We start from the raw sequence: 27,175 nt of genomic DNA on the forward strand, positions 1-27,175 counted from the left end.
TGTTAATGGCACAGACAGACAACTGCATTTTTCATTCCGTTCCATTAATTTTTACATTACTTTGTGTTGCAGCACAGGTCAATCTGATTTGAACACAACTCTATTTTCTAGTCCCATCATGTTCATTTTAGCACATTCCCATGTTCTAACTTTTTTTTCAACAGCTTCCTGCTCAGTTTCTACCATGCAGTATTATCCAGTGTCTGTTCGTTTTCACAGAGCCAGTCTGCTCATTTGTTTGGCATCAAACACTTTCAGCTGTCAGGCTTTAAGACTGAACAGTTTTAATCAACCAGATGGCAAGATCTTTCCTATCAAACCAAAGCCTTTATACTGTATTGTGCTTCTTTCCCCCAGTAAAACAGACCCCTAAATGCCAAAGATGGTCCCAAGGTTCTTGTGTTTAATGTTTTCACTCTGCAAATATTGCAGATATGAGATTCTGCCTACAATTATGAATATAATAGAAATGAATATAGAGCACTTAAAAGGGCCTCTGAAACTTCAGGAATCAATCTGCAATCACACTGTAATAAAATACATTTATCTAAGTGGCTCCGCCTTATCTTTAATCTTATTTTCTGTTTCATTTACAGGGATTCCTGTTAACTACCCAGATGTGGCCTCTGTTGACCCAGAATATGCTAAAAACCTCCAGTGGACTTTGGACAACGATATCAGTGACCTTGGTCTGAAGCTCACCTTCTCAGTCGAGACAGATGTTTTTGGCACCATGGAAGAGGTGCCTTTGGAATGTGGTGGAATCAGTATACTTGTTGAAATGAGGAGACGTGTAGATCATTTTCAGAATTGGACATACAGTACAGTAATTAATTATTACAATATTTTAGCATTTAATCTGCATTCATAATTTGGATATTCTTACTGCATGTATTATGTTAAGGCAGTGGAAATATTGTTTTTGTTTAGATTATATCCCAGTATTACAGCAGGGTACAAAATGATGAACCCTTCAGCCGCTAGTCATTCACCTTTGATCAGATCATCTCCAAAATCTAATCTCACTGTGTTTTGATAGGAATGAATTTGGACATTTTGGAGCAATTTTGGTATCGATCAAAATAGAAAAAATAATTCCGGAGATGAAGCAGCAACCAATACATAAATGATCAGCCAGATGCATTCCTCTGTGGACTGCTCTACTGGAACTAGTTTGTGTATTGGTTTCTACTTGTTTCTTTCTCTACTACCTGAACTATATATATATATATATATATATATATATATATATATATATATATATATATATATATAATATATATATATATATATAATCTATCTTAATATATAAAGAAGAAAGTTTGTCTGTCTGTCTGTTCCTTTATGCATTTGGACCCCGCAGGAGCCAGAACAACCAAACTTTGCTTGGCCTCCTCTTTCATCCAGGGGAAGGTCGAGCGCTATGTTTGGGGTACTTTATTTAGTAGCCCCATTGCTGGATCACTACAGTAGCCATGTATCTCAAATTAAAGAAACCAACAAAACCAAAATAAATAAATAAAAAGAACAAACATTTTTAAAAAAATTAAAAATGGCAAAAAACAACAACAAAAAAAATGTTAAAAAAAGGGAAAGGGGTTCGAGTGCATCGTGCCACACCTAAGATCGGTAACTTTTAGGAAACCATAAGGCTACCATTCCCCAATTTGTCATGCATGAAATATTGAAATATTGAATTTCCCCGGGCAACGCCGGGTACTTAGCTAGAATTCAAAATTCTAAAAGGTATTGACAATGTCAACCCAGGGGACTTTTTCAACCTGAAAAAAGAAACAAGGACCAGGGGTCACAAATGGAGATTAGATAAAGGGGCATTCAGAACAGAAAACAGGAGGCACTTTTTTACACAGAGAATTGTGAGGGTCTGGAACCAACTCCCCAGTAATGTTGTTGAAGCTGACACCCTGGGATCCTTCAAGAAGCTGCTTGATGAGATTCTGGGATCAATAAGCTACTAACAACCAAATGAGCAAGATGGGTCGAATGGCCTACTCTCGTTTGTAAACTTTCTTATGTTCTTATATATATAGAATTAACACATTGTGCTGCATAAAGTCGAATGAAACCTGCTGAATAGTGTTACGTTAACATATTGAATTACATACCGCTTTGTCATTTTCCATATACTTCACAAAAAACGGACAAATTGAAAACATTCTAAACATGCAATACTGTACTAATATTATGGCTTCTGGTAGACTTTTGTGATATCATTTGCAATATATCTTTTTTATTTATTTTATTATGTCTCAATCCTAAAATTCTAGGTGATGCAAAACCTTTGGTCATAGCTGTAGAGGTCACTCTTTAATAATCATAACATCTGTACTTGGAATTAATCTTCTGTACAGTTTATGGGTTTTTAATCTCAAGTTCATCAATCTCAAGTTCCAGTTAAACAAAACATACTGTAGTAAGTGACAATTGTTGTTGGTGGCTTGGTAGTTAGCAGTGGACAAGATTGTAACAGGTTTACATGCTGCTTGGGTAAACTGTTTAGCATGGTAGGGTGTCTCTGTTGTCACAAATCTTTAGGGGAACTAAAATTCACCTTGACTTGAGAATGACAAAGTTATTTACCCTAGGGCCCTGGTTTTTGCAAGAAGATTCACTTCTCTGAAATAGGGTTGTATCTAGTCTATTAAATAAATAAAGATAAGCAAGGAGATCATTAGTGTTTTATATGCAAAGTCAATGTAATGCATACTGAGAAAGAAATAAATGGATTCTGTTTCTATTTCAGTATTTTATCGGGCGGTATTATTATTTATTTCTTAGCAGAGGCCCTTATCCAGGGCGACTTACAATTGTTACAAGATATCACATTATTTTTACATACAATTACCCATTTATACAGTTGGGTTTTTACTGGCACAATCTAGGTAAAGTACCTTGCTCAAGGGTACAGCAGCAGTGTCCCCCACCTGGGATCGAACCCACGATCCTCCAGTCAAGAGTCCAGAGCCCTAACCACTAGGCAGCAGTGTGGGGTACAAAAGAAAAATCACTAAGTTTGCTTTTCATTTTTCTACAATACCTGCTGGCTGTTCAATTTCTATTCTTTTTTTAGGCAGAGTATGTCCAGCTTGTAACTGAACTATGCTTTTCATACTGTGGTAAGAATATTGAATTCCCATTGTGTTGCTGCACGGAGACTTGAGACATGCATGGTGCAATTTCAATTCAGCTGAAGGGAGGAAGGGAGAGTGTGCGATTGCTGAGTCGGTAGACTCACTCCATGAAGCATATCTTCTCTGAGAAATGGAATAAAGCTGTGCAGTGTAGGGTACAAAAGAAAAATCACTAAGTTTGCTTTTCATTTTTCTACAATACCTGCTGGCTGTTCAGTTTCTATTCTTTTTTTAGGCAGAGTATGTCCAGCTTGTAACTGAACTTCAGATGACCCAAGCTATTCAGCCATAGCAGGGCTTCCACATGTTCATCCCACCCTCTCTGGTACAGTTGTTTGAGGAATATGAATGGGTAAGTCCATGAAAGCTACTGGAAAGTCACCGATACAAAATTCCAGTACATCCTATCCTGTGTATGTCATCCTGTACATAAAACATGTGGTTTATAGTTCTAAAGTTTTTACATTTCATAGTAGTTAAAGAATAAAATCTTAGCGTCTGTGATTTGAATTAAGTTGATATTTCTCATGTAGGACATCTCTTATTATCAAAGAAACGTTGCACAGTTTGAGCAGCCAAAACCCAAACTCGATGAAATGACATCTGTTGTAACAATGAGAGACAACCTACATACAAAGTATTAACTTAAATTATAATGTAAGACTGGGGCCTATAGTTATAGATTAAAAAAAAAAAACACACACACACAATTAGCTTAATAGATTGATTATTTCTGCTTAATTACTGCATAACTTGTAGGCCAACTAGTGTGGCCATGCAGCAGACTGGTATATAGACACTCGGTGCCCCAAGGTCCGACCCCTGAGTTATGGTGAGAATTTCATTTCTGGATTTTGATTGCATTCACTAGGGGGTGCTTGTCTGCTGTGATGAAGGGATAACCTTACTAGACCTTGTAATATTGTAATCCAAGTAAGCCAGCAATTGCTGCTGGCCAAGATGCAGGCGCTGATGGGCACTGACTGTAGGTGACCTTGCAGCTACTCCAGTTCTATCCAGCAGGCACTGTGTGTCTGGTGTAGATAAATAGAATAAGGTATATGTGAAGTAATTCAATAATGTAATAGCGGCACCATCAGTTTAAATTCCCAACACAATCTTTTTATTTATTTATTTATTTATTTATTTATTTATTTATTTATTTTGACAATTAATTAATGTTAAGATGCACATGTACCATTGACTGGCTAGGCCTGACCTACTGAATTTCAGTAGTTGCAAAATAGGTGCAGCTCATTGTGAAAGGGTAGCATCATGGCCAAGGCTAGTTACCGGCAGGAATTAGACCCAGAGATGGAAAAGCTGGAACAAACAAAACAGGGTACGAGAACCAAAAAAAAACGGTTCAAACAAAATAATAATAATGGCCACATTCCCCATGTGATTGTTGTCAGGGATAGATTTAACCCCATCCCAGCCAAAGTTACATTGTATAAGACAGAGGTGCTGTTGGTTGGCTCCAGGCACAGTTTGGCTAAATTTTTTGAATCCCTCCAAGAGTGTGAAAAATTTGGGAGTTATCATGGATTCTGAATTGTGTCTGGATGCCCACATTAGTTCAGTAGTTAAGACGTCATACTTTCAGCTGCGTAATATAGCTAAATTGAGACCAATCTTGTCTGGCAAAGATGCTGAAATGTTGGTGCATGCTTTTGTGATGTGTAGATTGGACCACTGTAATGCCGTTTTCTGGCCTACCGGACTCTACATTACAGCGGCTCCAACTTGTTCAGAATGCGGCAGCTAGAGTGCTTGCTAGCACGCATCGCTCACAGTACATCACTCCTGTTCTCAAGTCACTGCAATGGCTTCCTGTTAAATTCAGGATTGATTTTAAGATCCTGCTTCTTACTTATAAAGCCCTTCATGAATCTGGGCCTTTGTATCGGCAGGATCTGATTGTATCTTATACTGCCAGTCACACTCTACGGTCAGCAAGTCCTGATCTTTTGGTTATCCCTCGTAGTCACTTAAAATCAGGAGGAGGAAGAGCTTTTAGTTGTTGCGTGCTCCGTCTCTGGAACTCAATTCCAAGTGATATTAGAGGTGGAGCTACAATTGAATCTTTTAAGTCAGGTTTAAAGACGTATTTGTTTTCACGTGCTTAATGTTAGGCTGGGCTGTTAGCCATTTGTTTTTGGGTCTTGTTTAAAGCACCCTGGGATGCTTCGCATGAAGAGTGCTATATAAGAGCAAATTGTATTGTATTGTATGTATGTGTATATATATATATATATATATATATATATATATATATATATATATATATATATATATATATATATATACATATACAGTATATATATATAAACAACGTAATTCCCTACTTTATACATTTGATTATTATGTTATATGTCCATCCACAATACAGATTTAGAAGCACAAAGAAATATGAATAATTCGTAGTGTCTTCTCTTACTAACATTACATTCTGCGTTTGACATGTATATGTCCCTGTGGCGTGCTGTGACAACACCCGCCCACACCCCCATTCTGAGTCTTGTTACCAAAGAATACTGTGGCTGTTGACAAGTGATTGCTTAACATACTGTCATAGTCGGACATCAGAGAAAGTAATTCCACATAATTACCTCTATTTGAGGAATTGGTGCCTTCATCATGCCCTCTGAATGCCAGTTCTTGCTTGCCAAGGTAAACAAAAGAATCAATCAGGCGTTTAAGAATGTGATGTATTGTATCCCTATGCTTCTGCTCATCCAGTTGGACATCAATCCGGGTTTGTCCAAAAGTTTTGAGTGTAACAATGGCTCGCAAGTGACTTTGGGAACGCTCGTGTTTTTGTGCTCACTTCATTAGACTAGATTCCTAGATTGCTGTAGCCAGTGCTGTTCCATATCACCTTTTCTGTACTGAACAAAAGACAGTTCCAGCAGTATTTTTTTTTTTTAATTGACAGCTACTGATAAGACACAGATACCTTTCAAAATTTGAATGTTGGAAGTGGCGAGTATATGCCCTCCCTTCCTGTGTCAGTTCAGGCATTGGTGGTGTATACCTCCCTTTTTTAACAATCTCCAATTTTTCGGAGAAAGCTCTTCTTGAAAATTGATTCAAAACCAAATCGACTATGATGTCACCATTGAATGATGACATTAAAAAAAGTGTAAAAATCAATTAGAAATATTACTTTGAAGTTCTCAATATCATTTTTAATAATGGTCTCTATAATAAGCAATATCATGCGTAATTCAGCTATTCTCACTAATGATTGGACAGCTGCAAAACCAGGGCAGATCTTTGACTTTCCCATTGGTTAAACTCCCAAGACCTTCAACTGAAATGGAGAATACCTTCAACGGTTTATGTCCCGCCTCTGTTCACTCATGATTGGACATCTACATAACAATGGGCAGATCTCTGACTCTCCCATTGGTTACACTTACTCAAGACCTTCAGCCGAGGCAGGGAATACAGTCACTGCTTTATTGGGATGCCTCAGGAAAAGTACAAATATAGTGAATAAGCGGCTTTCCCAATTAAACGAGGCATTTCCTACGACTGTAGTCACTTTTTTGTTTCTAAATGAAAAGAAAAATAATAAAATCACATCACATTTTGATTAAATTTTTAATACATAATTTACAATCTGAGTCAATTGTTTTTTATTCCTAAACAAAATTAATCACTGTTTTTCACTTCTACATGAAATGAAAAATAATGAAATCACATCTTATCACAAGGCGAGGCACCTGCGATGTTGACACGACAACGTTCTTTCCATCAGCAGCCTGAGAAACCACAGGAGACTCCAAACTCCTTCAAGAGTTCAGAGTCACAGCGCAATGACATACTCACTGCACTGTGCTACACGAACCTTTCTTACTCTGAAATGCGATCTCTGTTCATCATTTGAAAATACTGTCTCCCAATTAAACAAAGTGACGTCCCAATTAAGACATAAATATCATTGGGAAGAACCGTTTCCCAGAGTTGTATCGCATATAAGCAGAAATCCCGATTATCAGTATCCCGATTAGGTGGCGCCGACTGGACCTTCAACTGTTTATGTCCTGCCTCCGCTCACTTATGATTGGACACCCGTGTAGAAAATACAGATCTTCTATTGGATGATCGCATCACAGGCCTACAGGAAAACATCAGAGTACATTTCACTGCATATAAGTGAGCACTGTAAATAGACTGCTGTCAACAGTTTAGTTGGTGCTGTCTGGTCAGCAGAGAATACCTTGAAGGCCCTGACGGCACAACCCTGATCTGTCTGTATAATAAACTTTGTCACTATCAAACTAACATAAATTAAAAAAAAACACAGCATATAACAAAGTTTACTGTTATTTTCACAGATTATATAAATAAACAGAATGAATAAATATATACAGTAAAATACTGAGATTACTGTACATGGGATGTTAGATTATACACGCATATACTTCGAAATAAGCGTATTTCTAAAGTTTAGAATATCCCTAGATTAATTACTTACATGTATTAAATGTTTTCATTGTCCTTTGAAATAGAAAATCAAAATAGAAAGTACTTGTTGGGCCAAAATAAAAATCTGGGAATGTGGGTGTGTGAGAGAGTGACAGCTGCAACACCAATGGAAGCCACTATCTTCAAAGCGAACAGCCTGTCAGTCAAGCAATGTAAGTAAACCAAGACAAACCTGGCAGGTTCTCAAAGGGCTTGACTGTCTTTATACAAAGTTTGGTGGAGTTTAATAACATAATGCCGTAGTTACATAGCTAAGAATGGACGTATAGCGCAAAAACAAACGTCTACCCAAAGACCACTAGGGCAGTCGAACGTAGCCGATGGAGGCTGCAAAGGGTTTAGAGAACAAAATATTGTAACTCAATATTGGAACAACAGAACCCAAACCACTCAAAATAAAACTGTTCCTCATTAAGAAACGTTTGGAAAACTGATCTTATTTGGAAGCTAAATAAGTTGACATAATTCCTAATGTTATTTTTAGTAGCATGACATTCTTTTATTTTTTACTAGTGGAGGTAGACATTTTTGCAAAGTTTGATCACTGTATCAGAGTTTGTGAGGAATTGAAATGATTTTCAGTGGTTTAGGGATGAGGTGGAGAGCCTTATGCTGGAGGAGCGAATTCTGCTGTTGCAGTTTGTCACTGGCAGGTAAGGGTGAAACCCCCTTTGAAAATAATGCAGCAATTACAATTATTAGAGATGCGCGGCTAACTAAAATGTGTGTAACCTCAAAAATGAGCCTGCTAATATTGTGCTTAGATCATCATTTTTAATCTGATTATCATGGCCCATATTTTACAGTAACTACAGTCTGCTCTTCCCTGGATGGTTTATTCCATTTTAAGGAATGATTTTACAGTATGGTACAAGTATTTTGAGACCTGTGTTTCATCATTATTAGCATTTGAAATGTGCAGGGGTGTCAGTTTACTTTATTTCTTGTTATTAATTGTTTCTGTCCCGCTGTCAAGTTCCCTCAGTTGATAGATTTTGAACTGCCTGGAGGTTCATTCTAAACCAGGCTGTTCTGCTGTCTCCTGACTCTTCTAAAAATACTTTAAAAGATCACTTTATGTAAACGAGGTCTTTTGAACATAACTGTAATGATGGTTCCATTTTGTGGTTGTAAGTCATAACACATCAGTGTGCCAATGAATTTCTAGACAATGCTATATATATATATATTAGCTCAAAGAGCCAGCTGCCCAACGTTTTGATATGTTGTACATATCTTTCTCAAGGGAGCATGTGCTTGAATCGAAACATTGGAGGTATTGATAGGTTTTTGAAGGCATGACAACTACTTGTTGTTGTTTATATTCAAATCCATGATTTATTCTTACATGATGTAATGGCGTTCTATATATTGTGACATCATTTTTACTTCTATCTTTAAATCTGTATTAATTGTAATTAACATTATTTTATATAAACTTATATTTATATTATCATGAATGCTGGCTCTGAGGATCAGCCTTGATTTGCCCTCCCCAGTGCATCAGCATACACAACCTTTGAATTCATTTTGTTTATTTATTTATTTAAATGTTATATATTTATTGGAGTTAATTAGTTCATTCTTTTCTGTTGAGTCCCGCTGGGATAATCGTGTTCAGTCTATTTATCCATTTACTTTCTTTTATTCTTCTATATGTCACATTGCCTAATTTTAGCTGTTCTAATACTACAAACTTGACATCATTTATGTCATGCCCTTGACTGGTGAAGTGCTGTACTATTGGTTCATTCCTTTTTTTTTATTTCTAATTAATGAAAGGTGGTTCTGAATTATTTTATATGAAGTTGTTCCAGTCTCTCCAACATGTTTTATTTAATCACATTTGTCACAGGCTATTCCATAAACAACATTGCTATTTTACAGTAGGTATTAGTTTTTAGTGGATATGTGTTGTTCTTATGTTTAATTATATTTTTACTTTTGTCCATGTATTTACACACTTTACATGTACTAGTGCAAGTATTTGTAGAACCTATTCTGTCAGTTATTCGTTTATGTTTACTGTGAACTAAAATATCACCTAAATTAGCTTCTCTTTTGAATGCTACAACTGGGGGCCTTAAGAAATACTTTTTTCATTTTTGCTGAATTATGTAGTAATTCCATCTTCAGCACTTCAGCGGAAAAATTAAGATCAGAAAACTGCAAAGCTGGATTCTGTTCTGCGAATGACACACACACACACAAGAGAAATCATATGTTACTTTACGTTTGACTAAAAACTACTTTTGTTTTTAGTTTTGTATGTGCACACTACTGTTTACACACTAGTTTCTTTTGAAATGTTTATTTTATTAGCAGTGTGGAGTAGTAGTTAGGGGTCTGGACTCTTGACCAGAGGGTTGTGTGTTCAATCCCAGGTGGGGGATACTGCTGCTGTATTATTATTATTATTATTATTATTTATTTCTCAGCAGACACCCTTATTCAGGGCGACTTACAGTCGTAAACAAAAATACATTTCAAGAATCACAGTACAAGTATTGAAACAATTAAGAGCATAAATAAATTTATCAACGTGGGTTTTATTTTGCAGGGAGATCCGGTCACTCATCGCGGTAATTTTTTCCTCATTGCTGTCAGATAGGTTGTCAACAGGCTCCAGAATCACTTTAAGGCAGGTCAGGTTTTTTAACTCCCCTCTCTAAACTGCAATGTATTTGACATGTAAAGTGAGTGTGAATTACTTCAGCAGTTTAGTAAATGTATTTAATTGTTTAATTGTGGTGGCGATTCTATTCAGAGAGCCTTGTAACAAGCGCATACAACAAACAATATCTATCAAAATAGCTCAACACCATTATTATCGATAACTTTGCACTCACTTTCACTCTTTCATTTAACCTTGTGGCAGCAGGTAAAGTTTCTATTTGTTTAATATTTCTTGCTTAACACAGTCTGGCCCAGTCAGAGACTCAGAAAGCCAATCAGCTGCTGTATAGGTCTGATTGATGGAAACGATCCTCGCAGGCAGGTGTGTGCTTTTGGTAACTAAGTAAAACAATTCAATTAATTTAGCGACAGTTCGCACAATTCACACTCACTTTACTGAATACACTGCAGTTTAGAGAGGTGGGTTACAAAACTTGACTTTCCTTAAAGTGTCCCGAGATTCTGGAGCCTGTTGGCAACCCTACTCTCAGATCAGGTGACACAGGTTGAAACGTCATTAAAAAAAATAGTGGGTTATGGGACAGATGCAGCTCTCCTTTCTTGTAAAGATAAACAGTTCTGGATTTTGACGTTTCTGTTGTGGGGGGAGGGGGCTAGCAGTAAATTGTGTACGTTTCAAACTGAAATCTTATTCAGGGATATATTTAGAACATAAGAAAGTTTACAAACGAGAGGAGGCCATTCGGCCCATCTTTCTCGTTTGGTTGTTAATAGCTTATTGATCCCAGAATCTCATCAAGCAGCTTCTTGAAGGATCCCAGGGTGTCGGCTTCAACAACATTACTGGGGAGTTGGTTCCAGACTCTCATAATTCTCTGTGTAAAAAAGTGCCTCCTATTTTCTGTTCTGAATGCCCCTTTATCTAATCTCCATTTGTGACCCCTGGTCCTTGTTTCTTTTTTCAGGTCGAAAAAGTCCCCTGGGTCGACACTGTCAATACCTTTTAGAATTTTGAATGCTTGAATCAGATCACGACGTAGTCTTCTTTGTTCAAGACTGAACAGATTAAATTATTTTAGCCTGTCTGCATACAATATGCCTTTTAAACCCAGGATAATTCTGGTTGCTCTTATTTGCACTCTTTCTAGAGCAGCAATATCCTTTTTGTAAAGAGGTGACCAGAACTGAACACAAGGTCTTACTAATGCATTGTAAAGTTTTAACATTACTTCCCTTGATTTAAATTCGACACTTTTCACAATATATCCGAGCACCTTGTTGGCTTTTTTATAGCTTCCCCACATTGTCTAGATGAAGACATTTTTGAGTCAACAGAAACTCCTAGGTCTTTTTCATAGATTCCTTCTTCAATTTCAGTATTTCCCATATGATATTTATAATGCTCATTTGTATTGCCTGTGGGAGAGTACCTTACATGTTTCTCTGTTAAATGTCATTTGCCATGTGTCTGCCCAGTTCTGAATGCTGTCTAGATCATTTTGAATGACCTTTGCTGCTGCAACAGTGTTTGCCACTCCTCCTATTTTTGTGTCGTCTGCAAATTTAACAAGTTTGCTTACTATACCAGAATCTAAATCATTAATATAGATTAGGAATAGCAAAGGTTTCCATTATTGATGTTGCATCCTCAAAAAAATCAAGCAGATTAGTTAGACATGATCTCCCTTTCCTAAAACCATGCTGACTGTCTCCCAAGATACTGTATAGGTAATTTTCCATTTAAGATCTTATTATAGTTTCCATAAGTTTACATACAATAGAAGTCAGGCTTATTGGTCTGTAGTTACCTGGTTCAGTTTTGTCTCCCTTTTTGTAGATCGGTATTACGTTTTCAATGTTCCAGTCTGTCGGTACAACCCCTGTGTCATGATCTTGGTTAAATAACTTCTTTCATTTCTTTGAGTACTATTGGGAGGATATCATCCGGCCCAGGGGATTTGTTTATTTTAAGAGCTCCTAGTTCACTTCTGCCTCTGTTATGCTAAAGTTATTTAAAACTGGATAGGAACAGGTCAACATGTGGGGCATGTTGTTTGTGTCCTGCTTTGTAAAAACCTGTGAAAAGTAATCATTTAATATATTTGCTATTTTTTTTTCTTCATCTATGATTTTGCCATTTGTGTCTCTTAGACATTTAACCTCCTCTTTGAATGTTCTATTGCTGTTATAATATTGGAAAAACATTTTGGAATTGGTTTTAGCCACCTTAGCAATATTGATTTCTATCTCTCTTGGCCTTTCTAACTTCCTTTTTGACTTGTGTTTGCAGTTCCAAGTACTCTTTCTGCGTACTTTGTTTTTGGTCCATTTTAAACGCTCTGTAAAGTGCCTTTTTTCGCTGAATATTTTTTTTTAATTGATCTATTAAACCATTTTGGCCATTTTGTTTTAGATTTAGAATTGTCTACCTTTGGGATGTAATTGTTTTGCGCTGCCAGTCTGTTTTTCATTCAACAGTTTTGTTCAGTTTTTCTTGACAGTTTTTGTAGGTCGGTATTCGGCCGAATCTTTTGTGAGTGATTGTGAGAGTAAAATGATTAGAAATGGAATCAGCATAAAATATTTGTGAGCTAGTTTTTCCTTTGTCTGTTTTTGTAGCTTTTATTGTTATGGACTATTTGGCTGTCAAGGTAGTTGCTGTTCTGTCTCGATGGCAGCGTGCTGTGTTTATTCATTTTAAAAAAGGGAAACTCAAGAAGGAACAGAAATGCAGCACTCTGACTGAAGCCCGGGACCGGAACTATATTCTGCCAAATCTCAAAAACTTGGATTCGGTGCATCCCTATGAAAAACAGAACAGATTATAATGATTGTCCTTTGCAGGCCTCAAATGTGGCTGCTGCTGCTGCTCTGGAGTGGGAATTGGAAGGCAGTTCTCCCAGGGCAGGCCGTGCCTAGTCCAGTGTTACTTCGCTTGTCAAAGGCTGCATTTGGAAATTCAGGAGATATTGCAGTGTTTAAGGGGAGTCAGTATAAGCTTCACTGATATTTATTGGATAATTAAAAATGATAATATATATTTACATAAAATAGCCCCAGGTTCTGTTCAAGCTCGTTTTAAATTAATTGGCACAAAAACAAATTGGTGCTTGCAATGTTAATCTTGTTTTTAATCCCCACCTACAGGCTGCTGATGCAAAAAAAAGAAAAAAGAAAAATAGAATATCATCTCCACTTTCTAATTGTTTATCATCCCAATAACACACGGCATGGCCACACCATTACACAACACATTAAGAGGTTCAGCCATTTTTTTCCAGCTCTGCATCAGGCTAAATTAAGATTTCTGTTTGCATTGCATGATCTAAATTAACTAAGAACTGCTGATGTCCAGCTTTTCAACGCTAAATCCATATTATGGTGCTAAGACCCATATTATGGTGCTTAGTGAGACATCCGTTGGGCTGCCATGATCTCAGCAACAATGGATTATTTTGTGCCATCATTTAAATCTTTAAACTACCCCCCCCCCCCCCCCCTCTCTGGTCTTCAAACCTGCTCCCCATGTCAAGTACTTGGTAAGTCTAAGCAGACTGTTTACAAAAAGAGATGTGGTTATATGGGGTAATAAACAAGCCTTTATAAATATTTGACCTCTGACCTCACATCAGAGTGATAACTTTCTTTCATGTTCTCCTGTAAAATCTGAGTTTTACAGACTTCACTGGTGAAGTCCATTTAACCTCCCACCACAACACAGCAGGAACCCACCTAATACATGAAACTCCTCCAGGTGGAGCCTTCATTTTATAACCGTGAGCCTTACAGTAAAAATAAAATGTATTCTGTATAGTTAATTAATATAGGAACCTCTGGACTGAAGAAGTGTTGGTTTATTTGAAGCTCTGACTTTTGATAGACCATCTAACTGTAAGTCCAACTGGTTTTTTTTTGTTTGTTTTTGTTTTTTTAAATAGAAATAAATAACATTTAGATTTTGTTTTTCTCTCTCCTTTTCAAGCATCAACATGCTAAAACTTCCAGAAAACCCAAGCAAAGAAGCTACATTGTGAGAGCTATGCATACGCTATGGCATAGTGAATTCCAAGACCAGATCCAACTCTATTTTTGCATAAGACTATATATATATATATATATATATATATACAGTGCCTTGCAAAAGTATTCAGACCCCTGACCAATTTTCTCATATTACTGAATTACAAATGGTACATTGAAATTTTGTTCTGTTTGATATTTTATTTTAAAACACTGAAACTCAAAATCAATTATTGTAAGGTGACATTGGTTTTATGTTGGGAAATATTTTTAAGAAAAATAAAAAACTGAAATATCTTGCTTGCATAAGTATTCAACCCCCACACATTAATATTTGGTAGAGCCACCTTTCGCTGCAATAACAGCTTTAAGTCTTTTGGGGTAAGTATGTACCAGCTTTGCACACAGTGTCGGAGTGATTTTGGCCCATTCTTCTTGGCAGATTTGCTCCAGGTTATTCAGGTTGGTTGGACGACGCTTGTGGAAAAGTGGAACGAGTTAAATTAATATTTCATAAAAGACTATGCATACAGAAGGAAGTGTGTGGGGGTTTTCCTGTGAAGTAGTCCAGTGTGTTCCTTGCAGTGCCCTGAATGCTGTTATCAGCATTATCATGAAGTCCTTGTCTTTGATTGGGACGTGGCATTGTTGTAAGAGATGCAAACCCTTTTGACTGCACTGTCTACATAGTGTCATATATAAGAAATATTTTAGGAAAACAAAGGAGCATAAGCAATATTTAAAGGTGACAAGTTTTGGGATTGCTGTGCCAAAAATACATGTTGTAATTTCTGTTTTTTAATTGTTTAGAATTTATTTTATTGTATTTAATTTTTTTATGGTTTATTTTTTTTTAATTCTGACAGAAAAAATATCATGCTAGAGTGTGAAAAGTAATACGCCAAAAATCATATCATATATCACAATACATCATGGGCCACATTTTTATCACAGCACAAGAGTTTATACATTATACAGGACTTTGTAGAACTGTTGTGATGCAGTGTATTTAAAAGGGCAAGACTTTGAAAAAATAGCTACAGTAGATTACCATTTTTTAATTTAACATTGTTTTATCAGCTAAGCAGAGCATTTTATATTTATAAAATTACATTTTTAAAAGATATTACAATTTAAAATCATGAATTATCCAATAAAGATAAAATGAAAATCTACAATATACTTACACATTTTTGCAATTTATATTTACCCTCTGGCTACAAGATTAATAATGCAAATATGGTGTATGGATTAAAAAAGCCTACAGAAAATAATTTGTAGGAGAACAAGAATAGTGTCAAGTTGGTTTGTTTGCTATTGCACACAAAACAAAGCTGGTGTCTATTTTTTCTTGCCATGTATATTTACTGAATAAAAAGATAATGATTACTGGATACCGGTGACGTTCTGGTTACAAGCCCCTGGACTTTAACCACTGGACCACACTGCCTCCTATATATCTAACCTGTAACCTAATTCTGTCTTATTTAACCAGAATCATATTCCTATTTTTTATTTTTATTTTTTTATTTATACACCAAAATATCTGCATATTGTCAACGAGAATGCAGTAAACCAAATGTAATGCTATAAAAAAAAGAAAGAAAGACACTGGGCCAAATTTGTGTTCAAGAATATATAGCAGTTGCAAAAAGTTGTATATAGGCCTCTTAAAACTAAATATATATTTTAAAAACATGAACTTTCAAAACATTCACTCAGTAGAGCCGACCTTAAATGTCTTGTGTACTGGTGTTTTTATACAGGTCAACACAGATGCCAGAAAAACACAAATTTGGAACACCTGTTGTGCAGGGTCCAGCTGAAAGTGCTATTTATGGTATTAGCATTTGTGTTCACTTTGCGCTGTGATCAAAATTTGGCTCCAAATGTCTGAAGGCCATTATATTAAATTAATGTAAAATATTTGTGTTTTTTTAATGGTGTGTGTATATATAAATATATCAAGATTTGCTGCAATTTATATTCTACCTAGCGGTATGTTGTTTTAGATGTATATTTGTTCTGCATTTGTACACAGCTACTGTTTCTTTATATGCAATTTCTGTATATCAGATACAAATACATGAAATTATGTATTTTACCAAAAAATACCAAAAGGCTCTTGACTGTTAACCTTGACTTTAGAATTATTTCTGTGAATTCTAATATTATAAGAACTGTATTAATTACAGATACATCAACATTAGGCCAGGTTACATGTGTGATTATTTCACGTGAATCGACAATACATGTGAAACTTGGCAGGGAATGCTTATGAAAGTCTTCCAAAAATCGGTCTCAATATTTTACAGTGAAAGTCTCCATTTCTTGTGAGATTCCAGGAAAAGCTTGTGAAATCAATGCCCACTTACACATGTAAACACGAGTTTCTCATGAAAATGTTAATTAGCTTGTTCAAGTCCTTTCCTAAAGCTGCTATAAAAGTCACATTGGAATATGTAAGTTACCATGATGCAAAGATGGCAGCAGGGAAATTAATGTTTCGTTTGCAGTATTTCCTTTATCAGATTGATGTTGCAGATAACCCCACTTTTTTCGTCTTCTCGAGAACTTTGCATATGCTAATCATACACGAGCTAAATGTGTTTGTAAAGTATCATGAAGATTGTATTTATTACTAAAAATGTTTGATAAACTGCATTGTGGGTTTGTGAATTCAGGTGGTTACAGCTACTGTACAGTACTTCAGAATACACTATTATTATTAATTGTCTTAGCAGACGCCCTTATCCAGGGCGACTTACAATTGTTACAAGATATCACATTATTTTTTACATACAATTACATTATTTTTTACACATTATTTTTACATACAATTACCCATTTATACAGTTTTTTACTGGAGCAAGTTAGGTAAAGCACCTTGCTCAAGGGTACAGCAGGGATTGAACCCACGACCCTCCGGTCAAGAGTCCAGAGCCCTGAGCCCCAACCACGACTCCACACTGCTGCCCACTTGCAAATAACGTTCCAAACAACTGTCAAATCGTCTTTATTGTTAAGTACTATGTTTAAACTATACTCCAATGCAATTTCTCCTGGTTACTTATGTGTGAGCAAAACCTGTGTGCATCCTCCACTTACGTCCACTTATTTTTACCTGTGGAACTAAAGCTGTCAATATTCCGCCATCTTGTATGACAAGTCCCATGACAAGCTACGTCACTTAAACCTGCTTCACCACTGGTTGACGCCCTTATGACTAATCAGTCTCAGACAGTCTTGGTCGGCAACCGCCGCACACAGACAGACTGATCACATCTGAACGAAATTGCGACTGAAAAAGATTCAGCATGTTCAATCTTCAAATCTGAAGCCACCCTGACTGAAATCTGGATAATCTTGGTTTTAGGGGCATGCACACTGATACGATTCAGCCAAACTGTGTACGGCCAGTCAGGACGGCTTGAGTCGGGCTGTGTGCAGCAGGCTTCAGCCTTAACACAGACTACAGACAAACATTTTTGACCTGCTTTTACACACCTGCCTGCTTGATCAAGTAGAGCCAGGTGATTTCACTTCTGGCTCTACTCCAACCCCACTGAAATCTGGGGTATGTAGTCCTGCAGCAAACCCATGGACTACATTTTTCCTCTCCTTACTCACCCACAGATGGTATATACCAGGGCTACTCAATCTGGTCCTGCAATATGAATGCCGTAATTTAATCAAATATTGTTGCAGAATAAGTTCACCCAACAATGCTGCTCTTGTACCTTGATGGCGATGGCTACTTTCAAGAAGAGAATACACCCAGCATCATGCTAGCACTGTGAGTGGATGGTTTAAGAAGCATGACAGATCCAAAGCCACCAAAATCTCCAGATCTCAATCCCATCAAGCATATTTGCCTCTGTGCATAAAATAGTATAGACTGAATGACACCTTCCAGCACCTTATGTCACACTGTGTGAAGGTTGTATTGCAGTTCCTAATAAAGTGGTCAGGCACTGTTGGCTAGCTGTTTGCTTGCTGAGAAAATAAAAAGAAGAATATTTGCCTCTGAAGAAAAATTTTGCACAATCCTTTTTTTTTTTTTTTTGCTAATAAGTGACTCCACTGTGACAGCTTGCCTTTGGTACAGTGGAGCCTAAGTGATTCAACACAGTGTTTATGCAGGCATTAAAACATCAAAACCATGGTGACAGAGTCCCTAGGATAATAGGGATGCTGTGGATGCAGCTGCTACTTCCTCTGTTTTAGTGACATTTGTGTCTCGTTTTTTAGGCCTTTTCCATACAGGGACACAAAACTAACATATGCACACTCAATATGAGTCGCACCATTTTTTGGCCCAAAGCTAATTGTACCATCCCTCAGAATGACATGAAGCAAAGAGAATATAGGTCTGTTTACAAAATGTTCCCTGCAATACATTTGTCCTCTGCATATGCTGGAGAGGTGGAAAGTCATAAACACCATTCTTAATTTAAAGACATCCACTGGGCAATCTGGAGTGCAGAAAGTGTAAAGAAACTATTACAAAACCAGACCAGAATCTGTCTTTTTGAGTTATAACTGTAATTGTCACACTTCAGTTTGATTATCTATAACTTGATAGAATTGTATTACAATGTTATATTAATGGCGAGACTAGTGGCATATTCTTGCTGTGAAACCTACAGGCAAGGGACCAACAAAATGTGGTCCTAATAGTGGGGTGACTTTACTACTGAAGGGGCATATACACCATAGGATTTTGTTTATTTGAAAAGCTTTGTGTTTAGCCAATTTATTAAACTTGTTAACAATTTATTTAACAGTTAACTATTCCAGTTATTTATTTTTCTTTTCTTTTCTGCAAATTGTTCCAAGTTACTGTTTTAGTATAATTATATATATATATATATATATATATACACACACACTATATACTATATATATATATATATATATATATATATATATATAATGAACCGGCCGGCACTCACGGTCGTTCATTGCCCCTTTAAGAATAGACCCGGACACAGGAATGGAGTTTTTTCCAAGCGCGGTTGCGCTATTTTTTAATTTAACAAACACAATAAACAAAACAAAACACAAAATAAACACCTAGCTCTATACGAGCACTAACTAGACACACAGGAACCTAACTAATACAGGACAGCTAGGCCGTTTACCTGTAGCACCAAAAAGCTTCACCCAAACCACACAGGTTTAAACTGCACACTCTTTCCTCTCGACTGCTCGGAAGCAGAGCACCTGTTCTACCTCCTTCTACTCAACAACCTTGAGCAAAATAACTGCTTCTGTTTTATACCCTGCACCTGGCTCTAATTTAATAATAATCACCAGGTGCAGGGGATAATTAAACAATAAAACAATTAACAAATTAAATCAAACAATAAACAACTAAACGAAACAAATGTGCCCACGCACATGTTTTCTGCAGGGAGGTTTTAACCCCTTCCCTGCTGTCTTATAATATATATATATATATATATATATATATATATATATATATATATATATATATATATATATATATATATATACACAGTAATCATTATCTTTTTATTCAGTAAATATACATGGCAAGAAAAAACAGACACCAACTTTGTTTTGTGTGCAATAGCAAACAAAACAACTTGACACTATTCTTGTTCTCCTAAAAATTATTTTCTGTAAGCTTTTTTTTATCCATACACCAGAGGGTAAATATAAATTGCAAAAATGTGTAAGTATATTGTAGATTTTCATTTGATCTTTATTGGCTAATTCATGATTTTAAATTGCAATATCTTTTAAAAATGTAATTTTATGAATATAAAATGCTCTGCTTAGCTGATAAAACAATGTTAAATTAAAAAATGGTAATCTGCTGTAGCTATTTTTTCAAAGTGCACGGATTAATCTACTGATTAATCAACTAATGCCCATAAATTAAATGATCAAAAATTGTAATTGATTGGCAGCCCTAATATATATATATATATATATATATATATATATATATATATATATATATTTGGCAGTCCCGACCCCACAGATAACCGTGGCAGACAGAGCAGAGGAAATGATTGGTGAGATTTTCCCCCTGCAAGCTGACCTGTTTTCTTCCCTTTTTCGTCCTAGGATAACAAATAAAGAGAACCAGATCGAAAAATGGGAAGGTGCATCTCTGAAATGAGGCTGGGTACTGGTGGGAGAGAGCACGGATGGTATCAAACGCCACTCAAAGGGAGTCGGTATGCATTGTGACCGAGAGGGCAAGGTTACTGGGCCATCCAGGGCAGATGTTACTCCGGCCACTCTCAATATACCGGACATGTGGGGTTCAAGCACGGACCTAGTGTGGGACCAGAAAAACGACCCCACACTGGTGCACGCTTCGGGACAGGTCCGGTCTATTGAAGGTAAGGGTGTTGAAGATGCTGGTGCACTAGTATATCCGCACTTCATTATCAAGGGGCAATTACTATATCGGGTAAACCCTGCCACGGTCACAGGACAGCCTGTAACACAATTGATGGTTCCCCAGTTGTGCCGGCCCGAGGTCATGAGGCTGGCGCATGACATCCCCTTTGCAGGACACTTGATGAGGGAACGCATATTGGCTCAATTTTATTGGGTAGGGCGTCATAATGAAGTGTCGAAATATGTAGCCACATGCCCAGACTGCCAGCGAGTAGCGCTGGGTCGAGTGCGCCCCACCCCTTTGGTCCCACTGACCAAAGAGAGTTATTTCCACTCCCTTTGAGTGCATTGCAGTGGACATAGTGTGCCCTTTGCAACCTTCTGATTCCCGGTATATGCATATATTAGTAGTGGTGGATTATGCAACGGTGCAATAGCCAAAGAACTAGTGCAGGTTATGTCAAGAGTAGGGATCCCCAAAGATTTACTGACTGATCATGAGACTAACTTTCTGTCTCAAACGCTACAGCAGGTGTATTAAATATTAAAAATATGTCCCATCCGGACATCTGTTTATCATCCACAGTCGGACAGTCTGGTGGAACGTTTTAATCAAACATTAAAGCAGATGCTGAGACGATTTGTGAATCAAGAGCAGAAACATTGGGCAGCGCTCCTTCACTACCTCCTTTTTGCAGTGAGAGAGGTGCCGCAGAGTTCAACAGGGTTCTCCCCCTTTGAGCTCTTGTACGGCCGACAGCCTCGCGGCATCCTTGATCTGTTGAGAGAGGGGTGGGAAGAGCACAAAGGCTTGTCCAAAAATGTAATGCAGCATGTGCTCCTACTCCGTGATCGCCTGGATTTGGTCGGTCGTTTGGCCCAGGACAATCTAAAATTGGCTCAGCACTGGCAACAGCAGCATTACAACCAAAATGCATGAATTCGGACAAGGTAATGCTTCCCATATCGGAATCCAAGCTATATGCTAAATGGCAGGGACCATATTAGGGAAAGTCAATTATGAAATTCAGCAGCCTGATCGCCACAATGAAAGGGAAATTTACCATATCAATGTATTAAAGTCCTGGCAGTTAAGGGAGGCCTTATTTATAGCCCCAGGCGAGGTAGAGGATGATTTTGGACCCTGTATAGAGGCTCCTAGCATACAGAACATTCCGATGGGGGAGCAGTTACTCCCAGATCAGCAGAGAAATCTGAGCAAGTTAATTGAGGAGTTCAAGGATGTTTTTTTCTGATGTGCCCGGCAAAACTAATCTCGTTGAATATGACATTATCTCTCCCCCAGGTATCATGGTTCAGGAGAGACCTTACCAGATCCCGGAAAGTCGACAAGGTGGCGTTCGCAAAGAGGTACGGGTGATGCTCGAACTTGGGGTAATTGAGCCTTCCAGGAGCAAGTGGTGCAATCCGATTGTGATAATCGCCAAAAAGGACGGCACTAACCGCTTCTACGTTGATTTCCTCAAGGTAAACACTATTGCCAAGTTTGATGCATATCCCATGCCTCGGGTCGATGAGCTTCTCAACAGACTGGGAATGGCAAGGTTCATCTCAACTTTGGACCTGACAAAGGGATACTGGCAGATCCCATTAACCCACAGATCACGTGAGAAAACTGCATTTTCTACCCCTGATGGTCTGTTTCATTTCACAACCATGCAGTTTGGGCTACATGGTGCGCCCGCTGCCTTTCAGAGACTAATGGACCAGGTTTTAAGCCCACATCATGAATATGCAGCAGCATATATTGATAATGTTGTTATCTACAGCTCCACCTGGCGAGAGCATTTGGCTAGGGTCACAGTACGCCACAGTGGTGAACCCTCTAGTGAACCTCACTAAAAAGAGCGCACCAAATTTAATTAAATGGACAGGGGAATGTCAGGGGGCAATTGATACCATTAAGCAACAACTCTGCCGAGCCCCCGTCCTGATCACGCCACATTTTGATAAGGAATTCCTCCTTTACACGATGCTTCAGATGTTGGTCTGGGGGCGGTCTTGTCCCAGCAGGTCGATGGAGTAGAAAACCCTATCCTGTATATAGGGCAGCAGTGTGGAGTAGTGGTTAGGGCTCTGGACTCTTGACCGGAGGGTCGTGGGTTCAATCCGGGGGAGGGGGGACAGGACACTGCTGCACCCTTGAGCAAGATACTTTACCTAGATTGCTCCAGTAAAAACCCAACTGTATAAATAGGTAATTGTATGTAAAAAATAATGTGTACAAAATAATGTAACTGTATGTAAAAATAATGTGATATCTTGTAACAATTCTATGTCGCCCTAGATAAGGGCATCTGCTAAGAAATAAATAATAATAATAAATAAATAATATAAGCAAGAAAATGCTCCCTCTGGAGCGCAACTACTCCGTCCTAAAAAAGGAATGTCTGGCCATTAAATGGGCCACTCAGACCTTACGCTAGTGCCTCTTGGGACATTCATTCAATCTCATCACTGACCACACCCCACTCAGATGGTTAAGCATCATGAAGGATAGCAACGCCTGGAAAACTTGGTGGTATCTGGCGCTACAACCCTTCATGTATTTTATGACACACCGTACAGGGAAAGATCACCAAAATCCGGCAAGGTAGATTCAGCCGAGTGTTCCTTTGGCTCCACTCTGAGCGGTGTGATATGTCACATGAACACGCACCAGCACCACTGTTTATAGCACTGCACCTGAACACACACCAGCACCACTGTTTATAGCACTGCACCTGAACACACACCAGCACCACTGTTTATAGCACTGCACCTGAACACACACCAGCACCACTGTTTATAGCACTGCACATGAACACGCACCAGCACCACTGTTTATAGCACTGCACCTGAACACGCACCAGCACCACTGTTTATAGCACTGCACCTGAACACACACCAGCACCACTGTTTATAGCACTGCACATGAACACGCACCAGCACCGCTGTTTATAGCACTGCACCTGAACACGCACCAGCACCGCTGTTTATAGCACTGCACCTGAACACACACCAGCACCACTGTTTATAGCACTGCACCTGAACACACACCAGCACCACTGTTTATAGCACTGCACCTGAACACACACCAGCACCACTGTTTATAGCACTGCACCTGAACACACACCAGCACCGCTGTTTATAGCACTGCACCTGAACACACACCAGCACCACTGTTTATAGCACTGCACCTGAACACGCACCAGCACCACTGTTTATAGCACTGCACCTGAACACGCACCAGCACCACTGTTTATAGCACTGCACCTGAACACACACCAGCACCACTGTTTATAGCACTGCACATGAACACGCACCAGCACCGCTGTTTATAGCACTGCACCTGAACACACACCAGCACCACTGTTTATAGCACTGCACCTGAACACACACCAGCACCACTGTTTATAGCAATGCACCTGAACACACACCAGCACCACAGTTTCCAGCACTGCACCTGCACTGAGAGCACGCACTGTCCAGAGATGTGTCTGTGTTTGTGTCTTGTGTCTGTGTTTGTTATTATTATTTCGGGACTGCAACCCCTTGGTTTTGACGCTGGCAATACCCATAGTTGGGTAGAGCCAGCATTATTATTTAAACGGTCAAGGAGACCAAAAGGAAAATAAAAGAACTTGAACCGTGAACTTTGTGTTTGTCGTTGTCTGGAGCACCTGCATCACCCTTTCACCTACGCACTGCAACCCACACGTTCACAGTAGGTTATATTACTTTCAGGTCATTGGCAGGTCTGATTTTTATCCAATCAGCTTGTGACCCTTAAACAAAGTGCCCTAAAAGAACATCTAAAGTTGTCAAAGGCATATGCAATACAAATGTTTCAAAGACAGTGATATATTGTTAAGTTGTAGAAGAATTACCATTAATAAACCTTGAAATGTATAATGTGGTGTATTTTAATTCCAGAGAAGGGGTTTTTTTTTTTAATCAGGAAAACTAATAAAAAAAATATTCAGAAAGGTCCTGGGAAAGGTGATACAAAGAGACTTGAAGGACACATTTCCATGCACCTGTGTGCCTTGTTCCCAGAGCTCTGTCAGGTTTTCTGTAAGAAATAGCAGCTTAACAGTCACAGCCGTCCCCTCTGTATTTACAAAACTGTATAGCTGTGAAATTGCACTGAGGATCAACTTGGCTGAATGGTTACACATTTGCCCTGCTTCAACAAGGGGATTCATAACAGCTTTGAATAGTGGCCATTCTTCAGTGTGTAATGCAGCCAAGGAAGATCACGACCACAACCTTGCTTTGCTGCCACACCTTTCGGATATTTGTTCAAACACAGGTACCTTAAAATGTGTTCCTGTTGTGCTCTCAAGTCAATGTTTGTGTTTAAAATTACAAAATCTCAGTGACCCTTGCTAAAAAGTACATACTCTGGTTGGTTAATTTGAGAGTTTAACTGCAACACAGAAAGCAATTAGGTAAAGGAAGAAGCAGCAACCTTTTTTTCTATAGTGTTGTATTTCAAGTAGCTGCATAGGTTAGATTAGAAAAGAATCAGATGTTTTATCCAGGATATGGCGATAATATTACTTGTGTTATTAAACCTGGTTTAAAACTACTTTAAACAGTTTATGTAATGAAACATACAGTAGGTGTCAGGTTATGCAGGGTGGCAGTCCTAGAATCCTTGCACTATCCCCCTCCTCCCAGCTGTGGTGGGCAGTTACAGTTGCCATTATAGGACAGCAGATTTAATTTACACAGGCAGCAGGGTTTACAATATGTTATTCAAATGTGGTGCTATCACTAATGTGCTGCGGCATTCTGATTATAAGTATAGTCCCTGAAGTTGCTGGGAAGTGGTTATTAATTCACTCAGTATGCCAGTTCTAGTGGGGAATGGGGGGCGGCTCCAGATTGTTTTTGTTCCTACCTGTATTAAATATTAAATAATTGCCTGGCTACATTGATTGCTCTTGACACCACTTTCGGATAATCTTTTTTTTTTTTACTGCCTGTAACCAGTAGCTCAGTCTTTGCTATTTCTTACAGTATGAATTTCCTCACACATTTACTGTAGCTCTATAAACTGAGTGAAAAATAAACTTTTCCTGTCACAGGCACTCTGAAATGTCCTGTTTTTTTTTTTGTTTTTTTTTAGGAATTTATATTGGATTATTATTATCATTCTCAATTTATAATAATGGTGATTAGGCTTTAAATTAAGACTGCATGTATTTGATATAGTTAGCCTCTTTATTTATTTTACACTGAGGGCTGTAAGGGATATGGTTACCATTCTGGACAGTTTTACCTCACACCAGACAGTATTACACTATTACATTATGAATAACCTAATGTAAAATGCAGCTATGCCTGTTTAGTTGCGTTATGCATAGTGGTCACTATAGAGGGGGGTCAGTGCATCAGTATCTTTTGGGGAAACTCGTGGCAAACACCTCTCCTTTGAGGCCCACAGTCTGCTTTTGAAATTGACAGGGCATTGTGTATTTATACAGCTAAGGTCACTTAATGGTAAAATCAATGAAACTGGAGCTCAGTAACCAAGGTAACTAACGAGGGAAGTGATGTCCAGGCAGTTTTACATGACGGGATTAAACCTACATTATACTCACAATTATTATTTTTTTTACACACATGCGTATCTAAAGAACAACTTGTAACTTAGTGGAACTTGCCTTTGCCTCGCAGAGGAACAACACCTCTGGACGTGTGGATGTAACTTCCTACCTTAACCCATCCCTCCGAAAGAGAATTGGTTGTCAAGTAAATAAGGCAGATGGTTTTAAAAGTTCCAAGCTGTGCTGGTATGGTGATATATCTACGCAGGTTGGAACACTTGTTAGCCAATAAGATTGCTTCCAGATAGCATACAGTGTTGGCCCAATGTTGGCTAATCATCGCAGTCGGGGAGCTGGTGTTTTACCAACCCTGTGCGAAATGACCTATTTTAAGATTAGCTGGCTGTCATAGATCTCAATTGAGATGGTACAAGCTGATAGTCCGATTCTTCAACCTTTACAATTGAATGTATCTGTACATTCTCTCTCTGTACATCTCTCTCTCTCTCTCTCTCTCTCTCTCTCTCTCTCTCTCTCTCTCTCTCTATATATATATATATATATATACAGTATATATATTAAGTTACGGGTTTTAATAATACGTATCATTTTGCCCGTATAGGAAACTACTCTCTGCACTCCCCCCCCCACCCGATATTTATAAAGATTTAATTTTCATAAAATGTATTACAACTCTAATAAGTTTATACAAATTAGATTTAAAAAAAATGGCTACTGGCTAATAATATAATGAGGTGCCATTCTTCAGTACAAGCTATTGAGTATCCAAACCTGGGGTATATGCAGTATTGGGAAAAATAAACCTTCACAAGTTACTTGCACAAAATTGTAACTTGTTACAGTAACTTATTAATTTGAAAACAAAAAATAGTTAAAGTTACAAATACTTGCTTCTCAGGCACAGTTTAT

The 27,175-nt window shown here is 38.0% G+C and overlaps 1 protein-coding gene across 1 annotated transcript in view; it reads left to right on the forward strand.

Moving 5' to 3' along the window:
* Positions 1–16,601, forward strand: part of LOC117972519 (E3 ubiquitin-protein ligase HACE1-like) — a 32,138-nt gene extending 15,537 nt beyond the window's left edge. Inside the window, exons 3-5 of the mRNA XM_059025655.1 lie at positions 597–742; positions 3,388–3,504; positions 14,269–16,601. Coding sequence (XP_058881638.1) covers positions 597–742; positions 3,388–3,444 — 203 coding nt within the window. The 3' untranslated portion in view covers positions 3,445–3,504; positions 14,269–16,601. The remainder of the gene's footprint in view (positions 1–596; positions 743–3,387; positions 3,505–14,268) is intronic.
* Positions 16,602–27,175: the final 10,574 nt, after the last annotated feature.

Source organism: Acipenser ruthenus, chromosome 6, assembly GCF_902713425.1.
Source record: "Acipenser ruthenus chromosome 6, fAciRut3.2 maternal haplotype, whole genome shotgun sequence".
NCBI classification, from domain to species: Eukaryota; Metazoa; Chordata; class Actinopteri; order Acipenseriformes; family Acipenseridae; genus Acipenser; species Acipenser ruthenus.